General features: G+C 36.4%; 1 protein-coding gene across 6 annotated transcripts in view; it reads right to left on the reverse strand.

The window, feature by feature from the left end:
* The window catches only part of Myef2 (myelin expression factor 2), a 31,753-nt gene that overhangs the window by 1,454 nt on the left and 6,538 nt on the right, over nucleotides 1-23,761 (reverse strand). Inside the window, exons 3-16 of one of the 6 annotated variants that reach the window (XM_013112328.3) lie at nucleotides 22,699-22,751; nucleotides 21,304-21,311; nucleotides 21,114-21,207; nucleotides 16,574-16,765; nucleotides 15,772-15,925; nucleotides 15,269-15,318; nucleotides 15,093-15,156; nucleotides 9,385-9,486; nucleotides 8,002-8,052; nucleotides 7,654-7,722; nucleotides 7,232-7,330; nucleotides 6,883-6,954; nucleotides 5,157-5,365; nucleotides 4,928-4,979 (exon numbers count right to left, since the gene is read on the reverse strand). In XM_013112328.3, coding sequence (XP_012967782.1) covers nucleotides 4,928-4,979; nucleotides 5,157-5,365; nucleotides 6,883-6,954; nucleotides 7,232-7,330; nucleotides 7,654-7,722; nucleotides 8,002-8,052; nucleotides 9,385-9,486; nucleotides 15,093-15,156; nucleotides 15,269-15,318; nucleotides 15,772-15,925; nucleotides 16,574-16,765; nucleotides 21,114-21,207; nucleotides 21,304-21,311; nucleotides 22,699-22,751 — 1,269 coding nt within the window. The remainder of the gene's footprint in view (nucleotides 1-4,927; nucleotides 4,980-5,156; nucleotides 5,366-6,882; nucleotides 6,955-7,231; nucleotides 7,331-7,653; nucleotides 7,723-8,001; nucleotides 8,053-9,384; nucleotides 9,487-15,092; nucleotides 15,157-15,268; nucleotides 15,319-15,771; nucleotides 15,926-16,573; nucleotides 16,766-21,113; nucleotides 21,208-21,303; nucleotides 21,312-22,698; nucleotides 22,752-23,761) is intronic. The other 5 variants (XM_013112329.3, XM_005068556.4, XM_013112330.3 and 2 more) reach the window with 5 other exon arrangements.

Genomic DNA, 23,761 nt, shown 5'->3' on the forward strand with positions numbered 1-23,761 from the left:
TAGGTTCAATTTCACTACACAAGTTTTGAACTCCTCATAGCAATGGACATCACAGGTAAACCATATTAATATAAAATACATATATATGAGCATTATCAATCTATAGTCTGAATACAATTCCTATATAACTATGTATACATACATATTAGCCGACATAAAATTGGAATTGGACATTTGAGTTTGGCTTTAAATCCCCAATTTCTAGAGTAGATGCTATAGCAATAAGGCTAGCTAGCACAAATACTACCAACGCGGCACTGCCCCTAACAAGATGTTGACACCTTTAATCAAAATTATATAGCTGCTCACTGTCTCCTGAATCTTCTTCCTTTTCTTTTATCTTCATTTCACACTTTCATCCTTATGAGAACAAATGTCCATTTTCAACTATTGTAACAAAGCCATCTATTCATTATCACAATTTGGATTCAAAATCTTAAGGACGACATCAAATAAAGAAATGGTTATAAAAGACAACAGGCAGCGGTGGCACACACCGTTAATCCCAGTACTAGGAGGAGAGAGAGACAGGCGGATCTCTCTGAGTTTGAGGCTAGCCTGGTCTACAAAGCTACAGAGAAACCTGTCTCGGGAAAAACAAACAAACAAAAAACACAGCAGATTTAAAACAGTAAAGATAAAAACAATGATGTTAAAGGGAATCTCAGAATCTCAGAGAAACTTCTGAAAAGGACAACAAAACCTGACAACTGCTTTTATACAATTAGAATCACTGTTAATTCGAGTAAATCTATAGTTACTGTACTATCAGTAACATCAAAATACAAAGTAGCCTTAAAATCCACCAATTAAATCAAAGTACTTCTGAGAGCAAAGAGGAATGATAATAACATGCAAACAAAGACATTCCCAAGACTACAGCTCAGGCCAAGTGGGATGCACGATGATCAATCCAAGCAGGCCATAACTTAAGGGCACAACTACTTACATACTGCTTCCCCCACCCAGAATGCACCTATCATCAAATCATGCGAGACTTTGAGTATTACAGCAGCTGGCTTACTAAGTGTTAGTCTATCAGACTCATTTAGTTTTACAAAGGGACAAAAAAAAAAGCAAAAAGAAAAAGGCACAGATCTGTGTCAAAAGAAGCCCTTTCCAGATGAAGGAAATGAATACTATTCTTAATGAGTAAGTAACATGGTTTCCCTGTTAGCAGCATGAATTGAGTGACCTCTTGTCTACAACATCCTAGGCTACTTTTGTGTTTCCATCCAGTTTCTGCTATTGCACTTCTTTTCAAAGCAGCTGATAACAAATCCTTCACCTTCTCAACACTAATTAAATACTCAAAGACAATGCCAGACTGATTCAGAATCTTGTCTTATAAAGTAAGCCAGGAAATTCTTGAGTACATCCCTAAGAGTTGTAAAACACACTAACCCCACAAAAGTTACATAATGATTAAAGTAGAATGAAATAATATTTAGTCCATAACTAGTAAAACAGAAAGGAAAACCAGTAATCTTAATTTCTAGTGGGAAAAAAATTCGCAGAATGACACTGAAACATATATAAAACAAACATTAGTGGTTGTCTTAGTCAGAGCTACTATTGCTATGATGAAATACAAGACCAAAAGCAAGTGGGAGAGGAAAGGGTTTATTCAGCTTACATTTCCAAGTCAATGTTCATCATCAAAGGAGGTCAAGGACAGGAACTCAAGCAGGGCAGGGACCTGGAGGCAGAGCTGATCAAGAGGCCATGGAGGGGAGCTGCTTACTGGCTTGCTCTTGCAACTTGCCCAACCTTGCTTCTAGTACCCAGGGCCAACCGCTCAGAGATGGCACCACCAATAATGGGCTGGGTCATGCCCTATCAATTACTAATTAAGAAAATGTTCTACATGGAGGCACTTTTCAACTGAGAGTCCTTCCCCTCAGTTAACTCTAGTTTGTGTCAACTTGACACAAAATTAACCAGTACAGTGGTTAACAGTACAACTTCCAAAACCCTCCAGCATGTCGGGAACTGGCACCCAGAAAGGAGCAACTCCATTAAGGCAGCATGCTTTGGCACATGGCACTTACAGTGATCTCCAAAGGCTACAGAGAATTTTATAGCTTTTGAAGCTGGTTCTTCCCTTATTCTATGTTTATCTAAAAATTTAGGTTTTTCTAAGTTCCACAGCATAGGGTTATAAACAACAATGGGGTTTCTTGAACTAGAATCTTGAAAACCCATTACTATTTCTTGCATAAACCATCTTTTCTGACAAAGATTCTCTTTCCACTTTCCTCTTCAATTGCCCTGTCAGTTTAGGGTGTCATCACTTAGTCATCCAAACTCTTAAGTTCACAATGGTCTGGTCTGCCCCTTGACAAGACCTCTCAGCTAAGACACCAGAACCTTCTCAGTTTGAATTCTTACACTCCAGAGATCAGTCCCCACACACCTGTTTCCACAGTCAGACTACCCCAAATAAGAAAAGAATCCTAAGCTGTTGGCTAGCTTGGTTGTTTCTAGAACTTGGGAGACTGAGTCCAGGGCCTTACACGTACCAGGCAAATGCTTTAATGTTGAGCCACATGGGTTAGTTTGAATTTTTTTTAACTTTTTGAGACAGTCTCACTAACTTGCCCAGAGTGGCCTATAATTTACTGGACAGCTGAAGCAATCCTTCTGCCTCAGCCACTGAGTGCATTCACTGTCACACTAAGATGAATCCTGTATTTCCAACCCTATGAAAATGCAAATTAAGGTATTTTCTTTCTAAATAGCTTCAAATAATTAAAATCCAACCGCCTAACATTTTACATGATGAGGAAGCCTTCAAAGGGCCTACTGGCATTTTATCAATTGTACAGGACTAAGCTCTGCCATCAGGAGGAGATTAGATATACTGTGGTCACAAAGCAGGTGCGAGAACTACTTAGCACACAATAAAAGAAAGCTTTCCACTTTACTTAGTCCAGGCAATTACTTTTGGAAATGGTTTATTATATAGGGAAATGCTGGCATAGACCAGAACTAAAAATAAGTCAAATTAATACATTTATAAACAAATAACAAAATCTGCCTAAATAAGGTTATAACATTACTGGGGTTCAATAATGTTGCCTTTGGAGCTTTTATTAGCAGGTACCTGCCTGTGAGTTATTTACTAACAGACATTGTGTCTAGAGTACCACTAGATTCTTGCTAAGCAAGGAAGAACATTTACTTGGATAACTTGGGCTCAGGAAAACAAAACACAGCAAATGAACAATCAAACCCGCTTTTATGACTAAAGATCATTATTTGTTTGTGTAAGGTTAAAAGAACACTATTAAAATGGGAAAACTTTAAGATTTATAAATAATGCGATATGGCAGGAAACAGATGGTTCAGTTCAAACATGTCAGGTAATACTTGAGATTTAGTTCTGTATTACCAGAATTTCTTTTGTTTGCCATCAATGAAATTCCTGGTTAAAAAATGGAATGATATGGAGTTATGTAAGTATGATACTAAATATAAAATAAAAAAGCAGCTTTTATACCTAATTTGGAAGTAAAAAAAAAACAAATTCATTAACCTTTTAACTACCGGCTAATTCAAAAGGGGAAGGGAAGGAAATAGGAGTCCTATATAATTGAGCCACTATTTCTAAATGAAGACTTAGACAGTCCTAGATTTGGCTATTAAGTATTACTCCTACCACCTCAAAACAGCACCTGCTTACACACTGTCTGTACTTAACTCTACACAGGCTACCAACACCCTTGCAAATAATGCACTATGCTGCATGTAGGCTCCATGCTTGCCTTTCCCATGTGAGTCCTGCTTAGTTGATTCAATGGGCCATGTTTTCCTGGTGTCCTCCATCTTGATATTTTATTTTTATGATGAGACAGTCTCAATAAACTGTCCAAGCTGACTTTGAATTGACTCTAGCCCAGGCAGGACTTGAACTTGTGGCACCCTGCCTCAGCCTCCCAAGTAGATGAAATTATAGGCTGTACCACCATGCTCAACTAGAAAGGTTATTTTTGCAGATAAACACTAAACTTACTAAAGATGTTGGGCATAGTGGCACACATCTTTAATCCTAGCACTCTGGAGAAGAGGCAGGCAGGTGGATCTTAGTTTTCTGTTAATTGTAGGAGGCCAAAAAATGGACTACTTTCAGGCCCGTTTCAGCATAATGTGCTAAATCAGTATCTTAGTATTGTGATTTTAGTCTGGGATTCTATATACCAGAAGGAAAACTGCTGTTCTGTGCCAGTCACAATTTCCCTCTTATCACACACACACACACACACACACACACACACACACACACACACTCACTCACACACACAAACACACACACACACACGCCACATACCACAAACGAGGCTTTACCAATTAAGATACTTTAAAACAAAATTGAATATGACTCAGAAAAAAAGCTTTATTTGAAAGTAACAAACCAGCCAGTAAGAGAAAGACCTAAGGAAGAACTAAGGTCTGTAGCTAGTCTCCCTATAGCCAAGAAGAGTTTCCAAAGGATTAAAAGAGCCACCAAAATGTATCTGTGTCTATCAACGGTCTATGCTACTAGCTCAAGGTTCCTATGACATGCAGGCAATACAGTGTACACAATGGATCTCCCAATGAACTATGCACCAGAAAGGAAGTAAAGATGCCTTTTACTAATGTTTCTCATGAGGAAAAAAAACTTCTAATGGAAAAATATATCAACATATCAACCTCTTTAAAATCTGGTAATAAACAAAACTTCTTTACAAGTAATGTTGGGCTATGTCAACTCTGCACTAGGGCTTGTTGTTTGTTCTAAGTCACCAGACAGCAAAACTATTTCTTACCTGAAGTTCAGCCAGACAAGAATAAAACTGGGATGACCCAAATCTAAACACAGTGTTCCAAAGCTTAAAAATCAAATTTTCCTCCCAAGAAATATCAATACAATCTGTATACTTACCACATTGGCTGAATTTCTCTTTTAGTTTCTGCCAAGTCAAGTCAAAAGGTAACTAGAATGAAAGAAATTAGTAACATATATATGTTATATATATATATATATTTATATCTTCCATGTATATGCAAGTAGTAAAACTAACAATATCCTTCATATAAATATATACATATATATGCATATATGCAAGCATATAAAAATAATTTTAACTTTCCAAATACATTTATTTGCTTACATTTCTAACAAATATCTGGTTGCCTTTGGAGCCTAATCTGTCTCTCATTCCGCTTCCCATGGGACCCGATAAAAAACCTCGGTCTACATCGATGCTCCTTTCCAGTATTGCTCCAATCCCCGGCCCCATCCTGTCAAAGCTGGAGCTCATGCGGTCCAGTCCCATCCCCATGCCTCCAGTCACACTGCTCATGCCGCCCATGCTGCCACCTGCAGGGTGAAGAAGGGCAGGAGGATTTGGGAGTTTCAAGTTTTAAAAACAAAAAACAGCAAAAGGAAAGATAAGAGAGAAAAAGGAAACAATCAGTTTTGAAAAAGTGAGAAAAATTCATTTCTATAACAGAAAATTATTTTCACACAGAAGACAAGTAATAACTTGGTATACATTTGGTTAGTTAAGAAAACTTTAGTCACAATTATATATGTCTATAAAATTATAATCATAAAATATCTCACATAAAAAATTTAAATCCATCAACCACTTTCACATTCTTATATTTGTGCAATAACAACAAATATAACTTGAAAACAAATTAAGGAGATGAATACAAACTGTTACAGCTCTAGCATACAAGTTGCTCTAACAACACACTCCCCACACATCATTCCTTTCCTTGCTCGCCTTTTACCTCAGTATGTGCACATCTGTTTCCCACACAACTTCTATTTTGTTATCAATTCAACTTTCAGTAACCATAGGCAATAGGAACTCAGTATTACACAGAACTTGCAAAGGGTAAAACAAAAACTGTTAGTACTCTCCCTTACACAAAGCTTGAATTTAGTTTCTCGTTCATATCGCCTCTATTGCACTGGCTTTACTATGGTCTCCCTTAATTATCCTTACCTCATTCTCAAAATGTAACTCTTCTTTCTCATAATTAATATCTCTCCATAAAACCCTACAGAAGTCCTATGACCGCCCAGCTGGCTTTCTGTTAACCACAGTGTAACAGGAATACAGAAATGCAAGCACTGAGATAAAAGGGGAAGGTAAGGGTGTTACTGAGAGGAAAATGAATACTGAAGAACGGCAGAGCAAGAAAGGAAACAAGAAGCACAAGGTAAGCAAATGTACCCAGAGGACAGGATTTCGGGATTCATGCTTACAGGAAGTAGGTTTACTTCCTGTTTCCTGAAATTTCATCACCCAAAGGAAGTGAGCAAGGTATGGAGATTTCATAGGCACAGCCAAGTCAGCAATACCATCAGAAACTCAGCTGTGAGTACAGGCATTATGTGAGGTTTACTATGTGGGAGCCAATGGGAGGTATCTGGCATTCTCTAGTGCTGCAACACACTTGTTTAGAAAGGTCTAAGAGGAGAGGCAAATAATCATCTCTTCATCCTTATCCCTCAACTTCAGGAAGTCCCTAAAATTTGGTGTTTTGTCTCCATCTGTCAGAAGGCCTAAGGCTTACAGATGAAACAAGCTAGTAGCTGCTGTGCAAAATAAAACAAACATGAGGATGGTATTCAAGCAACAGCCATTTGTGACATGGACTGGCTACTGAATACACATTCTGGTATTAGTTGAGAAATGCCAAAACAAAGTTAATTTTCAAACATCAACCAAACAAATGTTAACTCATTAAAGTTTATCAAAATATGATAAGACACATTAACACAGAAGAGCAAAGTATTACTGGTCTATAATAACTACTCTTGCAAACTCCTTGCAAGCACTCAAATACTACTCAGTAAGTTCTATTAAAATTTAAACCTACTTATTCCAGTTCCTACTGGACCCATGTTAGAAGCTCCTATTCTTCCTGCAAACCCTCCAATCATTGCACTGCCTAAACAAGGATGGAAAGATAATATACTAATTAATTTAAATAATGACACTTCAAAATTCCCAAGGTACTATACTCACAAATAACTAAACATTATAAAATTTTCTGGAAATAGAGCTAAAATATTTAAGATACTGTAAAAGCCATAAAATTAAAATCCTAAAGTGCTTTCTTACAGTAACAACTATACAAATTTCAACTTTTAAAAATTTTTCACCAAAAAGAACAGCTTTTAAGAATATAACCTGCAAAAGGAAAAAAAGTATGCAACCAGCCCTACCAAGTCTACCAAAGGAATCGCCAAAGCCTCGATTTATTCCAATATCACCACGTCCGAAATCTCGCTCCATGCTACTAGTCATTGCACCACGGTATAGCTCTGAAAAGACGTGCAACAAATTAACCCTTCTTCAAGTACATCAGTGCATAGAAAACCATTCAGGAATATGTCTAAGCTAAACTGAAGAAAAAAAAAGAGCAAAGTTATCAATACAAAATAGCCTGTGGCACACTGTGAACTTACCTCATACACTCACACAACCCCCCCCACCCCACCCCCCGGCCATGTTTACAAGTGTCCTCTAGTGACCAAGTGCCTTCTGAAACCTTTACAGAATCTATTCCTACATGTGTGTAAAGGTCAGTGTCTCAGTAGTAGGGAAAGTACAGACAGTAGAAACCCCCCTGAGTACATTCACCTACCTCCCATTCGGCCAACTCCACCAAATCCTGCCATGCTATTCATTGCTTCCAGACCACCAAACCCAACTCCTACGAAATAAAGAATCATTTTGAGACTTAGCTGTAGCTCTGTAGACAGATGGTACATTCTGGGAATGTTAAGTCACCAGTAAGTGCCTCCTCCATTCCACCTTTTGCAGGTACTTAGCACATCACCTTCCTTTAAGGGTGTATAAGGCTCAACTTTTGCCAACAGCGTTTAGAACATGAGCCAACAATAAACCATGACTTTTTTTCTAGAATTCTCAACAGTTTCTAGTTTCTTTAAAATGGCGATGAGTACATGCAAAAACAAATGCTTATACATACCTCCTCCAATTCTATTCATTCCTCCAAAACCCGGACCATCAATTCCCATACCTCAAATAAAATACACAGTATGTACTTTCAGTAAATCTTATTTTGTGACTAACGAATGACATTATAGCAAAATAAATACCATTGGTTTAGTCACAACGGGACACTAGAGAAGCAGGTGCAGGGTATAGAAGGATGGTTTACAGAGCTACGTCATAGTGGCTGACTAGTCACCAGTCTTCAAAACAGGCCTCTGAACATCGGACAAGAAAAAAAGAGTTTACTGGTCACACACAACATCCAGTTGGAGAGCATCTAGAACCAGTGTGCACTCTTGCAGGTACAGTGATGTCACTATAGCAGATTTAGTGATAAGACTACAAAGCAAAGACTCCCTCTCAACACAGCAGTTAACAGGCTGGTTAAGAAGGGAAGGGTATGATATCCTAAAATAAACAAGAAAATACGTTTTGCCTCAGAATGAGAATGATTTCCATCACTACCTTACAATTTATAAAGTTTGTACCAACTCAACAAAAAGAAGACTATGACAAAATTATCAGCCCATGAAATGCAATCCTCAAAGGTCAAGAGATCAAAATAATCTCCATCACTAAATACTTCTGAGTTACAGGGCTGCTTCCTCTCATCCTCTCAGGACTACAATGGAACTTTCTTTCCATGAACTACATGGTGCATGCTATCACAGCAGACACAGCAGTACAGCTATCCACACTAACACAAACACTACAAAGAGATGCAACAAACAGAATCACTCTTCTCATTTTCATTAGAAATACTTCATCTTCTTAAAATTAGTACTTATGTTTATTATGTTTCATATTATAAGCATTAAGTAAAATTTTTAGGATTAAGATTGGCATCAGGGCTTAATATGACTTAAGTCAATTTTCACAATTTTAAGTTTTTAAAATACAGTAAATATTAAGAAACATATCATTAGCAAAATCATGGTGCAAGTTCAAACCTGAAAGAATAAAACTGGAAAATCAGTCTCTAAGGACAGTTGAATCCAAGAAGAGGGTTAATAGCTAACTCAAAGCTACCTCCAAATATAGAAAATTTAAATCGCCTATGCTATGTCATGTTGCTACCCATTCCACAAACCCTGCATTCTACGATGTGGAGGGCACTATGTTAAGAATTCATCTACCTTAAAGCCAATTCAATATGCATGGCACTCAAGAGCTAGCTTTCACATGCCTGGACCCAGAGACAGTCCCGACCTGCATCTGCCCTCTTTTCATGGCAGCTGCTCTCTCAAGGTTTTGTCATTCTAAACACATCTAAAACAAAGTTCTCTAGACAATGAAACTAATAAATATAAGCTCTATTAAACAGCAAACACTTAGAAATGTTTTAAGAAAAACTTACCACTTGGACCCAAATTTCCCATTACACCACTTATGTTCAACTGGCTGGCACTAATAGGTTGTCCACCTGGACCAAGTCCCATTCCAATGCCTCCAAGACCACCTAAATCACAAATAACAGCATTACCAAGACGCATATAAAACTAACTGGTACTAGCCTTTAAAACTAGCTGTATGCTTGTAACAGTACTCTAAAAGGATACAAATAACAGATATTCTTGTTTTCATTTATAAAACATCATATAAAAAGACTGCAATAGCATTTATGAAAGAACAGAATTTTATGAAGTAGATTCAGCTTATGTTCTACTTGAAGGTCCTATGAAAGGCCCAATAAACTGGCAAGAGGCACTGAGGAAATGGCTCCTTGAGTAAAGAGCTTGCATTGCAAACACAAGGACCTGACTTCAATACCAGCATGCACACATTTTTAATCTTAATGCTCATGAGGTTAATAGCGCAACAGCCAGCCAGTCTAGTTTACTCGGCAAGTTCCAGGTAGTGAGTAACTCCGTCTCAAAAAAATAGTAGACACTGCATGAAGAAAAATATCCAAGGCTGTTTCTGGCGTGCGCTCACACACACACACACACACACACACACACAGAGCACCCCAGGGAAAATGTGAAATACATCACTTCATGTCACACTGCCATGGGCTCTCTTCTCCAGTAACGATATCACCATTGCCATGTTAAGATCAGAGCACTTGTGATTAACCACTGGAGAAGCTCCCAAAATTGCTAATATTTCTTTGTATAAGGAAGGGAGCTCACAAGACAGCACTTATACCCCAGAGGAATTGATTATTGGCTTGGCATGCATAACACACCTGACTATTTCTTGCTGGTATTATACCTATTTATAAATTGCCCATGTTTCTATAAATGACCACAATTCAATTCACCAATTCACAAAATAAGACTTGGGTGAAGTCTTTGGGTAAAGACTTTAGTCAATGGCTGATACCCTCTCTGCAGTAAAGAGACATTTGTCAGGCATCCTCATGTAGTCACACAGTAATGCATATCTGAAAATGAGCATCTTGCCCAGATTGCAGAATCTGAAACAGAATTACTTTCAAAGTAGTACAAGTAAGACTGAAAGGTCAACAACTACTGAAGATGTAGGACTGAGCTTGTTCAGTGGAGATAGCCTTGTCAGCATTCTCAGCACTCAAAGACAGAGACCAGAGAACCGGGTCAGCCAGAGCTACATAACAAGACCCTTATCTCAAACAATCAACACCAAATCCATTTTAAATTCATAATAATGGAGGTAAAGAGATGACTCAATGATTAAGAGCACTTGTCACTCTTGCAGAGGACCTAAGTTCAGTTCTCAGAACCCACACAGCAGATTCACAAGCATATATAACTCCAGTTTGAGGATCTGACGCCCTCTTCTGGCCACTATAGACGCTGCACACAGTTAATGCAGACAAAAACACCCATACACATAAAACATCTTTTAAAAACCCACAACTTTGAAAAAAAAACAATATTAATTGCCTGGCTTTATCATGAACATTTATTTACATTTGTAAAATAAATGTTCTCATATCTATTAAGCAAATATAAGGAATTTTAGAGACCTTAAGTTGCCTGAACACCGTTTACCTATGTGATTATCATCTTTAAATTCAGGATAGATATATTTATTTAAGTAAATAAATACATTGAAAACCAACTTCAGAAAACTGGAGCTATAGCCACTCCCGAGCATATTTCCAAAGAACTTCAAATCCTTGCACATCCATGTCCATTACTGCTCTATTTACCATGGAGGAAAAATTTAAAAAAAAAGAAGCCAGTCTAAATATCCACCAAAAGATGAAGAGATAATAAAAACATGCTAATATTCACAAAGGAGATTTATTCAGCTGTGAAGAAAAATGAAATCTGGAGAAAAAAAAGTGGTGGACCTGTAAAGTATAATAGCAAATGAAATGAGATGAGCCAACTCAGAAAAATCAGGCATGTTTCTTCCTCATTTGCAAAGCCCAGCCCATTATATATGTACATGGCTAAAGTAAACAGGTGGAGGCTGGGCCAAGGGGAAAACTGCAGAAAGAAAACCAAGAGTGGTATGATTAGGTAATGAAGGGGGACAAAATGTAGGAAAAGGACATATCAGCTAGGAAAGAGGTTATAAAGCTATTTCCTAGTTTTCAAGGTCAGTCTGTGGATTCTACTTTAACTAGTTCTGCATTCCCAGAGTCTGGCATGTATTATTTCCTTGAGGCAGTGATTATGGAAGTTAGGCTTTCTTGTAATGCCACTGACCATTAATACAAAAGGAAGCAGACATGAATAGTCACTAAGCCTATTGGTTGCATTACATTAGTCCAGGTAGAATAAAAGGACGGTTTAAAAAAAAAAAAAAAACAAATATTTTTAGGGGTGGAGATCTATAACCAAAATGAAAATTTTCTTTTCCATCTGTTTAAGCTCTATTATAGTGCTATAGACAAAGTATGAAGACTTTTTTGAAATGGAAAAGTATGGTACATACACACAATGAAGTTTTACTCATCCACAGAGAAGAATAAAATTATTTTCAGGATAAAGGAACCAGAGATTATCATGTGAAATAAACTAGACTTGAACAAATATCACATTTTCTTTCATGAAGATTTTAAACATAAATGTGTGACATGAAATGGAAGATGGCTATAAAGGAAGAGGAAGAGGACTAAAAAGTAATGGGGGTGAGAAAGACAAAATATTGTATGTCTTTTCTCATATGTAGAATATAGATTTAATTCTCCATACAAACAGCATATACATGTGTAGCAAGAAAGAAGGCAGGCTTTCTGGGGAGAAAGAGAGCCAGCAAGAGGATGAGGAAGAGTGAGAGAAGACAAAGGGAAACAATGAGATAATATGAAAATGACTTAATAAAATCCACTTTTACACTAGCTAATGAATGATGTAGGGAGGAAGAGAGGGAGTATTAAGTTGACTGATGACAGCTTACTGACAGCAAAACTAAAATCTGGATGGCTGTTTATGACATTGGAGTATCTTTTTCAGTGAGAATGTAAGGTAGCAATTAGGGCTTGAAGCTCAGAAAGACTTACATTCTGTTTAGCTGTTGAAATCAGAGTACAGGCACATGCTATTTTAAACTGCACAGATCAATACGAAGTAAATGTGTTCCTATGCCTAACTGTGCCGCACTTGGAGCAATAGCACAGCAATGCTCACAGGTACAAGCACCACCTTGTCCTTTCTGATGTCACAGTAATTACATTAATCTCAAAATATTATAAAAAAGAAAATCTTAACATTAGAGTCATGAGAAATGAGAAATTCTCACTTGCCAACTTGTAATAAAATTTGATGAAGAAAAAAGGAAAAAAGTAGAAGAGTTTAAAAATCATCTTAAGAAATCTACCAAGCCCATCACCTCATACACATCTCAAAAGAAAAGAAAATATGAAAATACAAATTACTTTAAAATGAATAGGACAGATTTTAATTTGAGAAGTTCATATATGCATATAAATGTGCTTTGATCAAATCACTGCCCCAACCCTTCCCAACTCCCACATAACCATCCCCATCACTTTTTCTTCCCAACTTCATATATACTTTCTTGTTGCTGTTTTAACCTACTGAGTTCATTTTGTATAATATGTGCATGAGTGTAGGGGCAGCCACTGAAGATTGGGAATTTCCTCAGGCACTGAATTCCTGAAGAAAACCAAGTCTCTCTTCCCCAGCAATCAATAGTTACTAAGCTGGGGTGGGATTTCATGTGCTCCTTCATCAATCACCCAGGCTGAGATTCCCGCCATTTTGATCTTATACAGATATTAAGCACTAAAATTTACTGCTAATAGAGGAAACTGCAGTTGAACTCATGAACAATGGTGGCCCTGCCCAGGTAACTGACACCTTGTTTGTGGTGCTAAGGCTTACACCACCCAGGGACTTACAGATGGTAGGTAAGAGCTCTACACTGAATCTATCTCCAGGTCTCACTAAGTGGTCCAGGCTGGCTTAGAACTCACTCTACAGGTGAGGCAGACCTTGAACTAAAACTTTAGATTATCCTGCCTTAGCCTCTTAAGGATGACAGGTCTGTGCCACCAGACATGACTTGGGACATCCAAAGAAAATAATGAAAAACAGCCAATATTTTTATACAAAAACTTATAATTTATTATGTTGGCTAAGATATTTAAGATAATCTCAGAGGCACCAAAATGTATCAATGTCACATTAAGGAATGAAAATACAGACTTCCTCTTGAATCAATCTGACCAAGAGTGAGCCAAAATTTGAATTCTCCACTTGTTTCTGTATCTTCATCTGTCTATAGTATGTAGTTACTGGACTATCTACAGTGTGTCTGTTGCATGTGTCTGTGACTGCCTGAATACCTGAATACTATTTTTATCTCTGACTGTCCCTATGTCTGCCTATCTTTAACACAGAGCTGTGTCCTGTATTCATCACCAACACAGAAAGCATGCATGGAGATGGGGTAAAAAGGCTCTTCAGAACTTTTTACAAGGGAAGAGACTTAACTGACCCAGAATAGTAAACAACATGGCAAACAGACATTATCAAGTAATATTCTATGTTGCTTCCAACATTTATGGTGGATATCTGTTTTAAGGTTGCTTTCAACCTAACAGCTGCTGACCATTTTCAGTAAATGATTACAATATACACACACATATTATTCTGGATCAAGGACATGGAAGAGTACAAAACTTAATATTCAGCACTCGGGAGGCAGAGGCAGCAGATCTCTGTGAGTTTGATGTCAGCCTGGTCTACAGAGCGAGTTCCAGGACAGCCTCCAAAACAATATATATATATATATATATATATATATATATATATATATATATACTTAAAGTAGGATAGGTTGTACAAGCTGATTGCATGGAAGATCCAACGCATAGTGAGGTTGGTTATTACACTGTTCTCTTAAAGACAGGTTAAACTTAGACTGCGTACACAGTAGGACAGCAGGTTAAATACAGTCTTTAACAGTCTCAAGGGGTATTATTAACTTGGCTATTAGGTCCAGAAAATGTTCACTCTCTCTGAATGCAAAATATTTTCAAAAGACTATATCATACTTCTTGGTTATTAAAGAAATAAAGGTTAAATCATATAATACACAGAATAGCAAAAATGATTATGGATCACTAATAAAAGTATTTGGAATGAATTTTAAACATGGAAAAATGGTTGTAATTTATTATTAAACCCAACCTCATAATAACTGATATAGTAGTCTGAAGCTATTTTAAATTACAGGGTTCCCCCCCCTTTTTTTACAAGACTTCTCTGTGTAGTTTTGGAGCCTATACTGATACTTGCTCTATAGACCAGGCTGGCCTCAAACTCACAGAGATCTGCCTGCCTCTGCCTCCTTAGTGCTGGGATTAAAGGCATACAACACCAATGCCCGGCCATACCCCCATCTTGTATATGCACTCATCAAATATATTAGTACTCACTAACTAGAAGGTCAAAAATAAACAAATTTTTAAAAGTTCCATATTCATCTTTTCAGTCTATACCTAATAGAAGCAGCAAACTGTCTAAAATTCCAAACTAATCTCACAGTATAAGGAGAGTGATTTCAATGTAGTAAAAAAAAAAAAAACTAGACTTCTGCTTTGTACATAATGCAAAACAAGCAAAAAACTTCAGCTGTTTTCTAACAACAGCTCCTACTTACGTGGTAATTGTGATGTCTTACTATCATGTGAACGGTAGTCTTCATGAGGGACAGATTTGTCATCCTAATTACAAAAACAAAAAGTTTATTATAGTTAAAAAAAACAGCTAACAAGAACTGTTGTGCTAGGAACAGGTCTGAACAAGTAAAGGCTGAGATGAGAAGTAGGAACTCACCATTTTCACATGCATAGGTCTATCAAATAAAAACTGCCCATTGAACATGGCTGTCGAGTCAGTCAAGGAAAGCCAGTTTAGATGACTGTAAAACTATACTTGCAGACAAATTATCATATTTAAAGTCTGAAACTTTTTCTACTATTTTATCATTAAACTTTACTCATACTAGTCTCTGCCTTTGATTTGTAACTTAATTAACCAAAATTAAGTAGGTTACATCAAAAGCAACTGCACTGGCATGCAATGGGGTAAGTGTCAAAGTATGTATACACACATTTTGCTGCAGCTGGAAGAGCAGAAAACAAATTCCTACCAGTCCTGGAAAACATGGCTAATTCAAGTGTGAAGAGTGACTTTAGACTTGACAAAGAACAAGTCTTAGTGCTGTAGACAAAAGCCTAATTTCTTGGCTAGACAATATCACGTAACATAAACAAGAAGCATACAAAGGTATTAAGCCTCACCAACTTCATTTAATGCTAAAATACAAATCAGGATACAAATGGCTTGGACTGCTTCAATTGCTTGCTCAAAAGTGACAGTGCCCATGCCTCTGCTCTTGCCATCCTTGTCTTCTTTAATATCCGCCCGCTTTACAGTGCCAGCTATGCTGAACACTTCCTTCAGCTTCTTCCAACCAACTTTGAAATCGAGCTTAACATAAACATTGTATACGTTACATTCTTAACAAATGCTCCTCCCAACTTCTGAATACAAAACCATCTTTCCCAAACTCCTAAAACTATAAACTGTAATTCTTGTTAAAAAAAAAATGCCAGTGATGTACAATTAAAAAAGGTCTTGCTTAAAATCAGTTCAGTTATATCTACCTTCATTCAAATTCCCCAAATCACCATTTAATTCATTAATTTTGTTGTGTACATGTGAAACTTAGGCATCTATTTTGATTAAGGAAAATTCAGGTTTTAGAAAAATGTCCATTTCACTAACTTTCAAGAGCACAAAACAAATGGGAAACCAACCACAATATGCACTTAAAACACCAAGACTACAAGAATGAAATTCAACTACCAAGATGAATAAAAATACATACAATTGACTTCAAAAACAGTTCAGTATCTAAGAATTCCACAGTTCTGTCCTAAAATGCTAACTAGTTATATTTTAGAGTCTAACTTCAGACTACATACATAAATTGGGTTTGAGTTTAGAATAATTATGTCTTTATTTACTAAGTTAAAAATAAAAAGGAGGAGCTACAAACCTATCAGCATATATCTAACAAAATAATGAGAGTTAAGTATGGGAGCAACAAAAGCTTAAACTAAAGCCTAAACTTACATTAGCAACAAAAATTGTGGAACCAAGTCTACCAGCCTGCAAATTGCTGATAACCTCAGGAGGAATGTTTGGGTTATTGAGAATGGAAGGTGGCAAATTCACCAACCCAGATCCCACATCAGAAGCATGTGATCCTTGAAATGATGTTCCTGTTCTCTGCAGGGCCCGGCGAGCATTTTCTCCATCAGGATCCTGTAATGCACACTCAGTGTTAACTGCCAGCAAATACATCAGTGAATATATACAATTCAAGTGGCTTAAACTTAACAGCAGCTAACCCATCTGGACCAAAGTATTGACATCTGTGGTAAGATTTTGCTTATTTTGGTTTTTGTTTATCTTTGTTTATCCTTCATCCAGGAAGTAAGTCCCATAAAAACCTGTGGATAGACAAAAGATTTTCAGACTCGAAAGCTGGAAACTAAGTACCTTTTTGCAGTCGCTGAAGCCACATAGAAACTTGAAATTGGTTTTGCTTTGCTCTTACACTGATGTAGAAGTGTGTGGCCCACATATAAATGTCCTTACTAAGAATAGCACAACACTACTGTGCCGCTCTTCTTCTTACAAGACAGTGAGGGTGAGTGCTCACCACTAGACAGCCAAAGGAATATCACATTCAGACTCATTCACAGCCTTTCACTGTACACTCAGAGATACTGAGTTAGAGGAAGTTTATCATCACTGGCTGACATCACTCCTGAACAGAATACAATAATCCATTTTATAAACTCTTAGCTTCCTCAACAATGAAAAGGGTCTGTGATGGGAAAAGGGGAGATACAACAGAAGGCCAAGTATTCAAGTAAAGAATTATAGCAATTATTTTTGGGTTCACTAACTTTTAAAAGGATTATCCTTTATAAAAACTAAAAAGGCAAGTACAAACATGTTTCACCCACTCATTCCACTCAGTAGTAAAAGGTCAACAACAAAACACACATAAGACTATATAAAATGAGAGGACTATCATCTACATACAAATTATTATGCCAAAAATTATACTTTCTCTTTCATGAACTCACAGCACTTGTGTTTGCTGCATGAGATCAGTCCAGCCAAAATTGTAAAACAAAATTAATGGGACTCTAGAGTTCATACCCATGAGGGATCTACTGGCAGTTGACAGCTTCTGGGAAGAAAGTCAGTTTTCTTTAAAGGTACATCCTTGGCAGGTCAGTCATGCCATAGTGGATCCCACCACCGCCACCGCCACCACCACCGGCACGCACGCACGCACACAGACGTGCAGAGAATATGGGTAGCTCAAAATGGATTCAGGTTTTAAAAACTATTTGGAAGGGACACAAAGAAATTTGGTAGATCAGGGAGGTAGGAGTGGATCTGGGAAGAGCTGGAGAGGGTAAAAATGATCAAAACACATTATATGAAATTCTCAAATAAAAACATTGTATCAAAAACTTCCCTGCTCTTGCTAGTCTGTAAATACTGATTAAAAATGAATAATAAAGTAGCCTTTAATCCCAGCACTCAGGAGGCACAAGCATGTGGGTCTCTAGGAGTTCAAGGCCAGCCTGGTCTACAGAGTGAATTCCAGAGCAGCCAAAGCAACACAGAGAAACTCTGTCTCAAAAAAAACAAACAATAAAAAGTAAAGTAAAATAAGGAAGAATGGCTTCAATAAATTCTCCAGCATAGCTGGAAGGACAAAAGGAAAGGAAAAAGAATGAATGGAAAAATAAAAGTATGCTGGACTCCAGTGTGTTATTGTTACCAAAGAATTACTGTACGACTTTTAAGTTAATAAATTGGATGGTTAGTGCTCATTCTGTCACTTGGTGGAATCTAGAATCACCTGGAAAAGAAATGATTTCTGGGCATGCTTGTGGGGAATAACCCTGATCACATTAATTACAACTACTTTTAATTGTGAGCAGGACCATTCCTTGTACTGGACCCTGGGATGCATAAAATGAAGGACATGAGCTGAGCATGCATTCCTATCTCTCTGCTTCCTGATAATGGATTCAATTACTGCAGGCTCCTGCTGCCTTCAATTCCCCACAATGATAGACCACACATCAAAGTGAGAACCAAAATAAACACTCCCTTAACTTGATTTTATTCTAGTATTTTACTACAGTGACAAGAAAAGAAATTAAGGTAGTCATAAATATTTCAGGTTTGAGAATTGAAAACCTTGTACAAAAAAAAATTGAGAATAGTGCTTACCTACACAGGAAGATTTAAAAAGAGAAAGCTCCTTCAACTATTAAAATACATAGGTTGTTTGTATTAACAGTAATATATTTGTTTTGTCACACATAAGCACTATATAATATACATTATACACACATAAACAAATCACGTATGATCTTAGTTTTTATTCTTCTTTTCCCCTTGTTGTCCAGTCTGCCAATCATTGTTAATGCTATTAGTGGACCTAGTAATACACGTACAATTCCTACTGATCTTCATGCAATTGGATAGAATTCTAAAGACCTGTTAAGGAATTCTACAAATACACCTTCATTTGATTACCAGACAAGCAGTACTCAGCAGTTTTATCAGTCACTGATTTGTAAATCCGATATCCCCAGGAAAATGACTGCCTTTACTGAACATTTTGCCTAAAAGTTAAATAAATCCTTCATTATTTAGAAAAGTTAAATTTGACCTTTTTTTTCCTTCTAAAATAGCTAAAAATAGAAGCTTCCTATGACTTCATTCTAGGGTCTCCACAATAGATCTGGGCTCTACAATATGCTGCAATTTAAAGGAACACAATCACATGACCTAAGCCTTTGTCAATCAAAAACAAAAGATACTCTAAACACAGTATGTTTGATGTCTATATTGTCTCCATGGAGCTTTTATAATACTTGTTTCCTCTGAAGAGAAGCAGGATCGTAAAATAGCAAATTATGATCATTAAGTTGTTAGATTACAAATTGGAACAAATTATTTAGGATGCCAGCACATTTCCAAAGTCTTAGCCCTGGCTTATTCATAAAAGCACCAAATAAATGACTAGTTAAAGCACAAACCTTAAACACTCCCTACCCAATCTCCAGGTCTCTGTCAACAATTTTTAGATAACTATAATCCTAGGATCAAACAGAATTCAAGGAATTTAGAAGTTTATTCCAGTAAAGAATGTAGGACACATGAATATTTTGGTACCAAGCCATTCAAGCTATCACCACACTAAAGAACAAGATATCAACAATCACTAACAGGAATCGTTGTTACAGCTTACATGCACAATATAGTTAGACTATTTTAAGCACGGTGCTAACAGCTTTACATAATATTATCACAAGCATAGTAACTAGGAAACACTGGTTAACACTTTGAGTCTTTACAACACTACCAGAAAGACACTAGTAAATTTCTCCTATCTCAGTGATAAGGAAACTTAACCAAGGTTAAGTAATTTGCTTTGCCTGGGTCATTCGGCTAGTCTAGTGACAGAGAATGAGTTATAACACTTGATCTTCATAAAAGTCACAGCAAGTATGATCAATGGTATTGTAAGTAGTAAAGACTAGAGAAGAGAGGCCACATGCCCTGTGTCACCTGGCTATAAAAGGATAAGCTCAAACTCAAAATCACTGTTCTCCTGTTAAATGTCAATCAAGGAATAGCACCAGTATTAGCACAACATTTCAAAGACTCAAAATAACATTGCCTATTTCTTTCTTCCTTTATTTCAGTTTTTCAAGACAAGAGTTTTTCTGGGTAGTCCTGGCTGCCCTGGAACTCACTCTGTAGACCAGGCTTGCCTCAAACTCAGAGATCTGCCTGCCTCTGCCTATGAAGTGCTAGGATTAAAGGCATGTACCACTACCACCTGCTGTCTTTCAATACAGATTTAGTAAGGATATGTGTACAAATGGGTCTATGGTAAAATTAGCAACATAAAATAAGACCTCATGAAATTATGTTATTCAAGCTAATTATTACCAAGACCAATTACTCCTATAAGTAGTATCTTGTAAAGTACCTTCTGATCACTTGTCAATCTATTTATAATATCACAATTCTATACAAAGAGAAAATTCCCATTGTAGATTACTCTAAATTCTATTTACACATCTCAGTAAATTATGCTTCTTAAACTCTAATCTTACATAATCTAAATTAATTTTTTTAAAGATGAATACGAATCTTATTCAAATCCACAAGCTCAGTGTATTATCCAGCAGCCAGTAATCAACTATAATATCTACTGAATTTTCAAATTAAACAGCAGTCTAAAAACTGAAAATGTTTATAGTAAAGTCTTCACCTTAAGTTTTTCATCTTTAAATTTATGGGTCCTCATTTTTTGTTTTAAATTGGGGACCCCTATCTAGCTATAACATAACATCAATTAAATATAAAGAATAACTTAAAGATCAATAGCAAATTATCTATAAGCACAATTATCACTAGCCACAATTCTTTGATAAACATCTATCCTTAAAAAACAAATTGTCAGACAACTAAATGAGAAAAAATAAAGTGAAAGGAAGCATGCTCATATAATATTTAAATTCCAAAAAAAAAAACCAAAAAAAAAAAAACCCCAACTTACCTCTTTAATATTCAGAGGTCTTCCACTGAGGTCATATTTATTCATGGTTTCTAGTGCTTTCTTTACAAATTCTTCATCTTTGAATTCAACCACACTTAATAGGGAAAAATATATAAGAAATGCTTATGTACAAAGAGTTATTTCTAATCACAAGATTAATTTGACTTAAGATACTTAAAAATATTCTTACCCACAGCCCTATATCCGGTAGATTGTCAATATATGCAAAAGAAAAAGAAACATTTTAGGTCAGTAGTTGAAGTTATTGGAAGACTCTAATATTTAAATCATCAAAAGTAATCAAGAACACGTTCTCCTTTTCTTTTACACCTCCAGAATGTAACAGGCAAGTGACCATGCATTTTCTACAAATTTTTAAATCCATCTAATATTTTACAAGCTTGGAGTACATTCTTACTTTCAAGTGACTTTTCTTAAAATTAAAACTAGTACCACTGTACAAATTCAGTCAACAGTAAATAAAGGAAGAAACAGAAGACTTCAATATACATGTTCTTATACAGTATTTCAAAGATGTAGTATGTACAATATTCTTTTTAAATCTAACTAAAATAGCAAATAAACATGTTTTTTTTAATGTTATTTTAAGTGTATGGATGTTTTGCCTGCATGTATGGTTATACACAATGTGTGGATCTAGTAACAACAGAGGTCAGAAGAGGGTGTCAGATCCCCGGGAACTTGAGTTTCAGAGGGTTGTGAGCTGCCATGTGGTGCTAGAAATTGAGTCCAGGTCCTCTTGAAGAACAGTCAATACTCTTTAACTGATGAGCATTCTCGGCAGCCCCCATGAATTTTATGTTTAATAAAGATATCTACTGGATTAAAACTGGCTGAAGACAATTTAGAAGCATCTAGTTGGAAGCATGTAAAACAAATTACCCATGCTAAGGAAACTTACAGAATTATTTTTTTAATAATTCCTGTGATTATTATTCAAAGTGCCACTTGAATGTGATGACAAAGTTTATATTTCTCATGTACCCAACCATTTTATGAATATGATGAGACGCTATTAAAAGCTTTCCATTATATTCTTCGATATACACATGCTGCTAAATCAAAATCTATCATCAGCCTTCTAGGTCAACTTAGTCATAGACATCATTCATACCAAATGGTCAGAGCACTGCCTTACATGGTCCTGAAGGCTACCAAATTAAGCTTTTCAATAAAAGTTTCAAAATTATATTCTAAATTAACACCTTTAAGCCACAGGCCTCTCATGAAACTCTTGGGAATATTAACAATTCAGTGACTTTTAAAATATCCCTGAAGACATCAAAATACAACAAGAAAAACTATATTAAATTTTATTAGCTAAGAAAAAGCATACCTTAAAGCATTAGAAAAATGAATGCCCTTTATGAATATTTGCAAAACCCATCATCCCTTTCAGGAAGCTGGTTTGGTTGGCATGTCAGACTTGCTAGTATAAAAACCTCAAATCTTAAAGTAAAACAAAATGAAACTTAAGTTTCCAAAAGTCTGATAGAGTATTATACAAAAGTAAACTGCTGAGGAACTTTTAAGCCTCAAGCAGATGATGGCCCACAGCACTTACCCTTGATTTTCCTTCCGCATCCTTAAAGAGCTCCACGTATGTAACCTCACCAACTACATAAGACATACAAAAGGAAGATACCAAGAAACAATACATTTAAACACCAGTATCTTGCTTTACTGCACACCTGTGCACAACTCTACAGAAAAGCACCTATTATTCACCAGCAATCAGGACCAGATCAACATACCTCCTATCAATAGCTATAGAAATTTAACTAATTTTCAGAAATTACATCATCCACATTCTCTAAAAAAAGCTAACAACCGTATTAACCCAATTCATACTGCAGATCATATTTGGCCAGCATGATGTGGTTGGTGAACAAATGCACATATACATACAAATGATCTCTCAGCCTGTCATATTAACAACATTGGTCAGCCTACACACAACAGCTGTTTTAAGGTGACTTCCTACCTGAATGTCTTCAATCATGTTTGCCATCAGTAAACTAAATTTACAAGTCATGCTTCACAGCAAGCCACACACTTCTAAATAAAGTCAGTGAATAAAACCAGTCAAATAGTTGTCACCTTACAACAGATACACCAATGCAATTAAAAAAAATTATTAGAGAAGATCACCCTCAAAGCCAAGTACATAGTTTGCAGGACTGTTGAACCTCAAATTTTTCAAGAGATAACAGAACTAACTTTTACAAGATCAAGTATTGAAATTGTTTTCCCCCAAAACCAACCATGTGCATAAGATGAAGGTTTTCAGGTTATTCTGAAAACAAAACTGCAGCAGCAGTAACACAAATTTAGTACAGAACTGCAAAGACAGCATCATGGCAGTCGTGACAATGCAAACAAAATGAATTCCACAGCCAGATTCCAGACTCCACCAAAAACATCTTTGGGGGAAAAAAAAAATCGACCTTATTATACATACATTAACAAGCTAGATTCATTGCTTAACTAATGCAACAGTCCTTTAAAATCTATAAAAACTTCAACTAGACAAAGCAATCACTTTAACAAAATTCTTGGTGGCATGCAGATGCTGGCTTCACTATCCCACTAAAATGGCAAAAAGAAAAATACTTCATTTAGCCATA

This window comes from Mesocricetus auratus, unplaced genomic scaffold (assembly GCF_017639785.1).
Source record: "Mesocricetus auratus isolate SY011 unplaced genomic scaffold, BCM_Maur_2.0 Super-Scaffold_100004, whole genome shotgun sequence".
In the NCBI taxonomy this organism is placed as follows: Eukaryota; Metazoa; Chordata; class Mammalia; order Rodentia; family Cricetidae; genus Mesocricetus; species Mesocricetus auratus.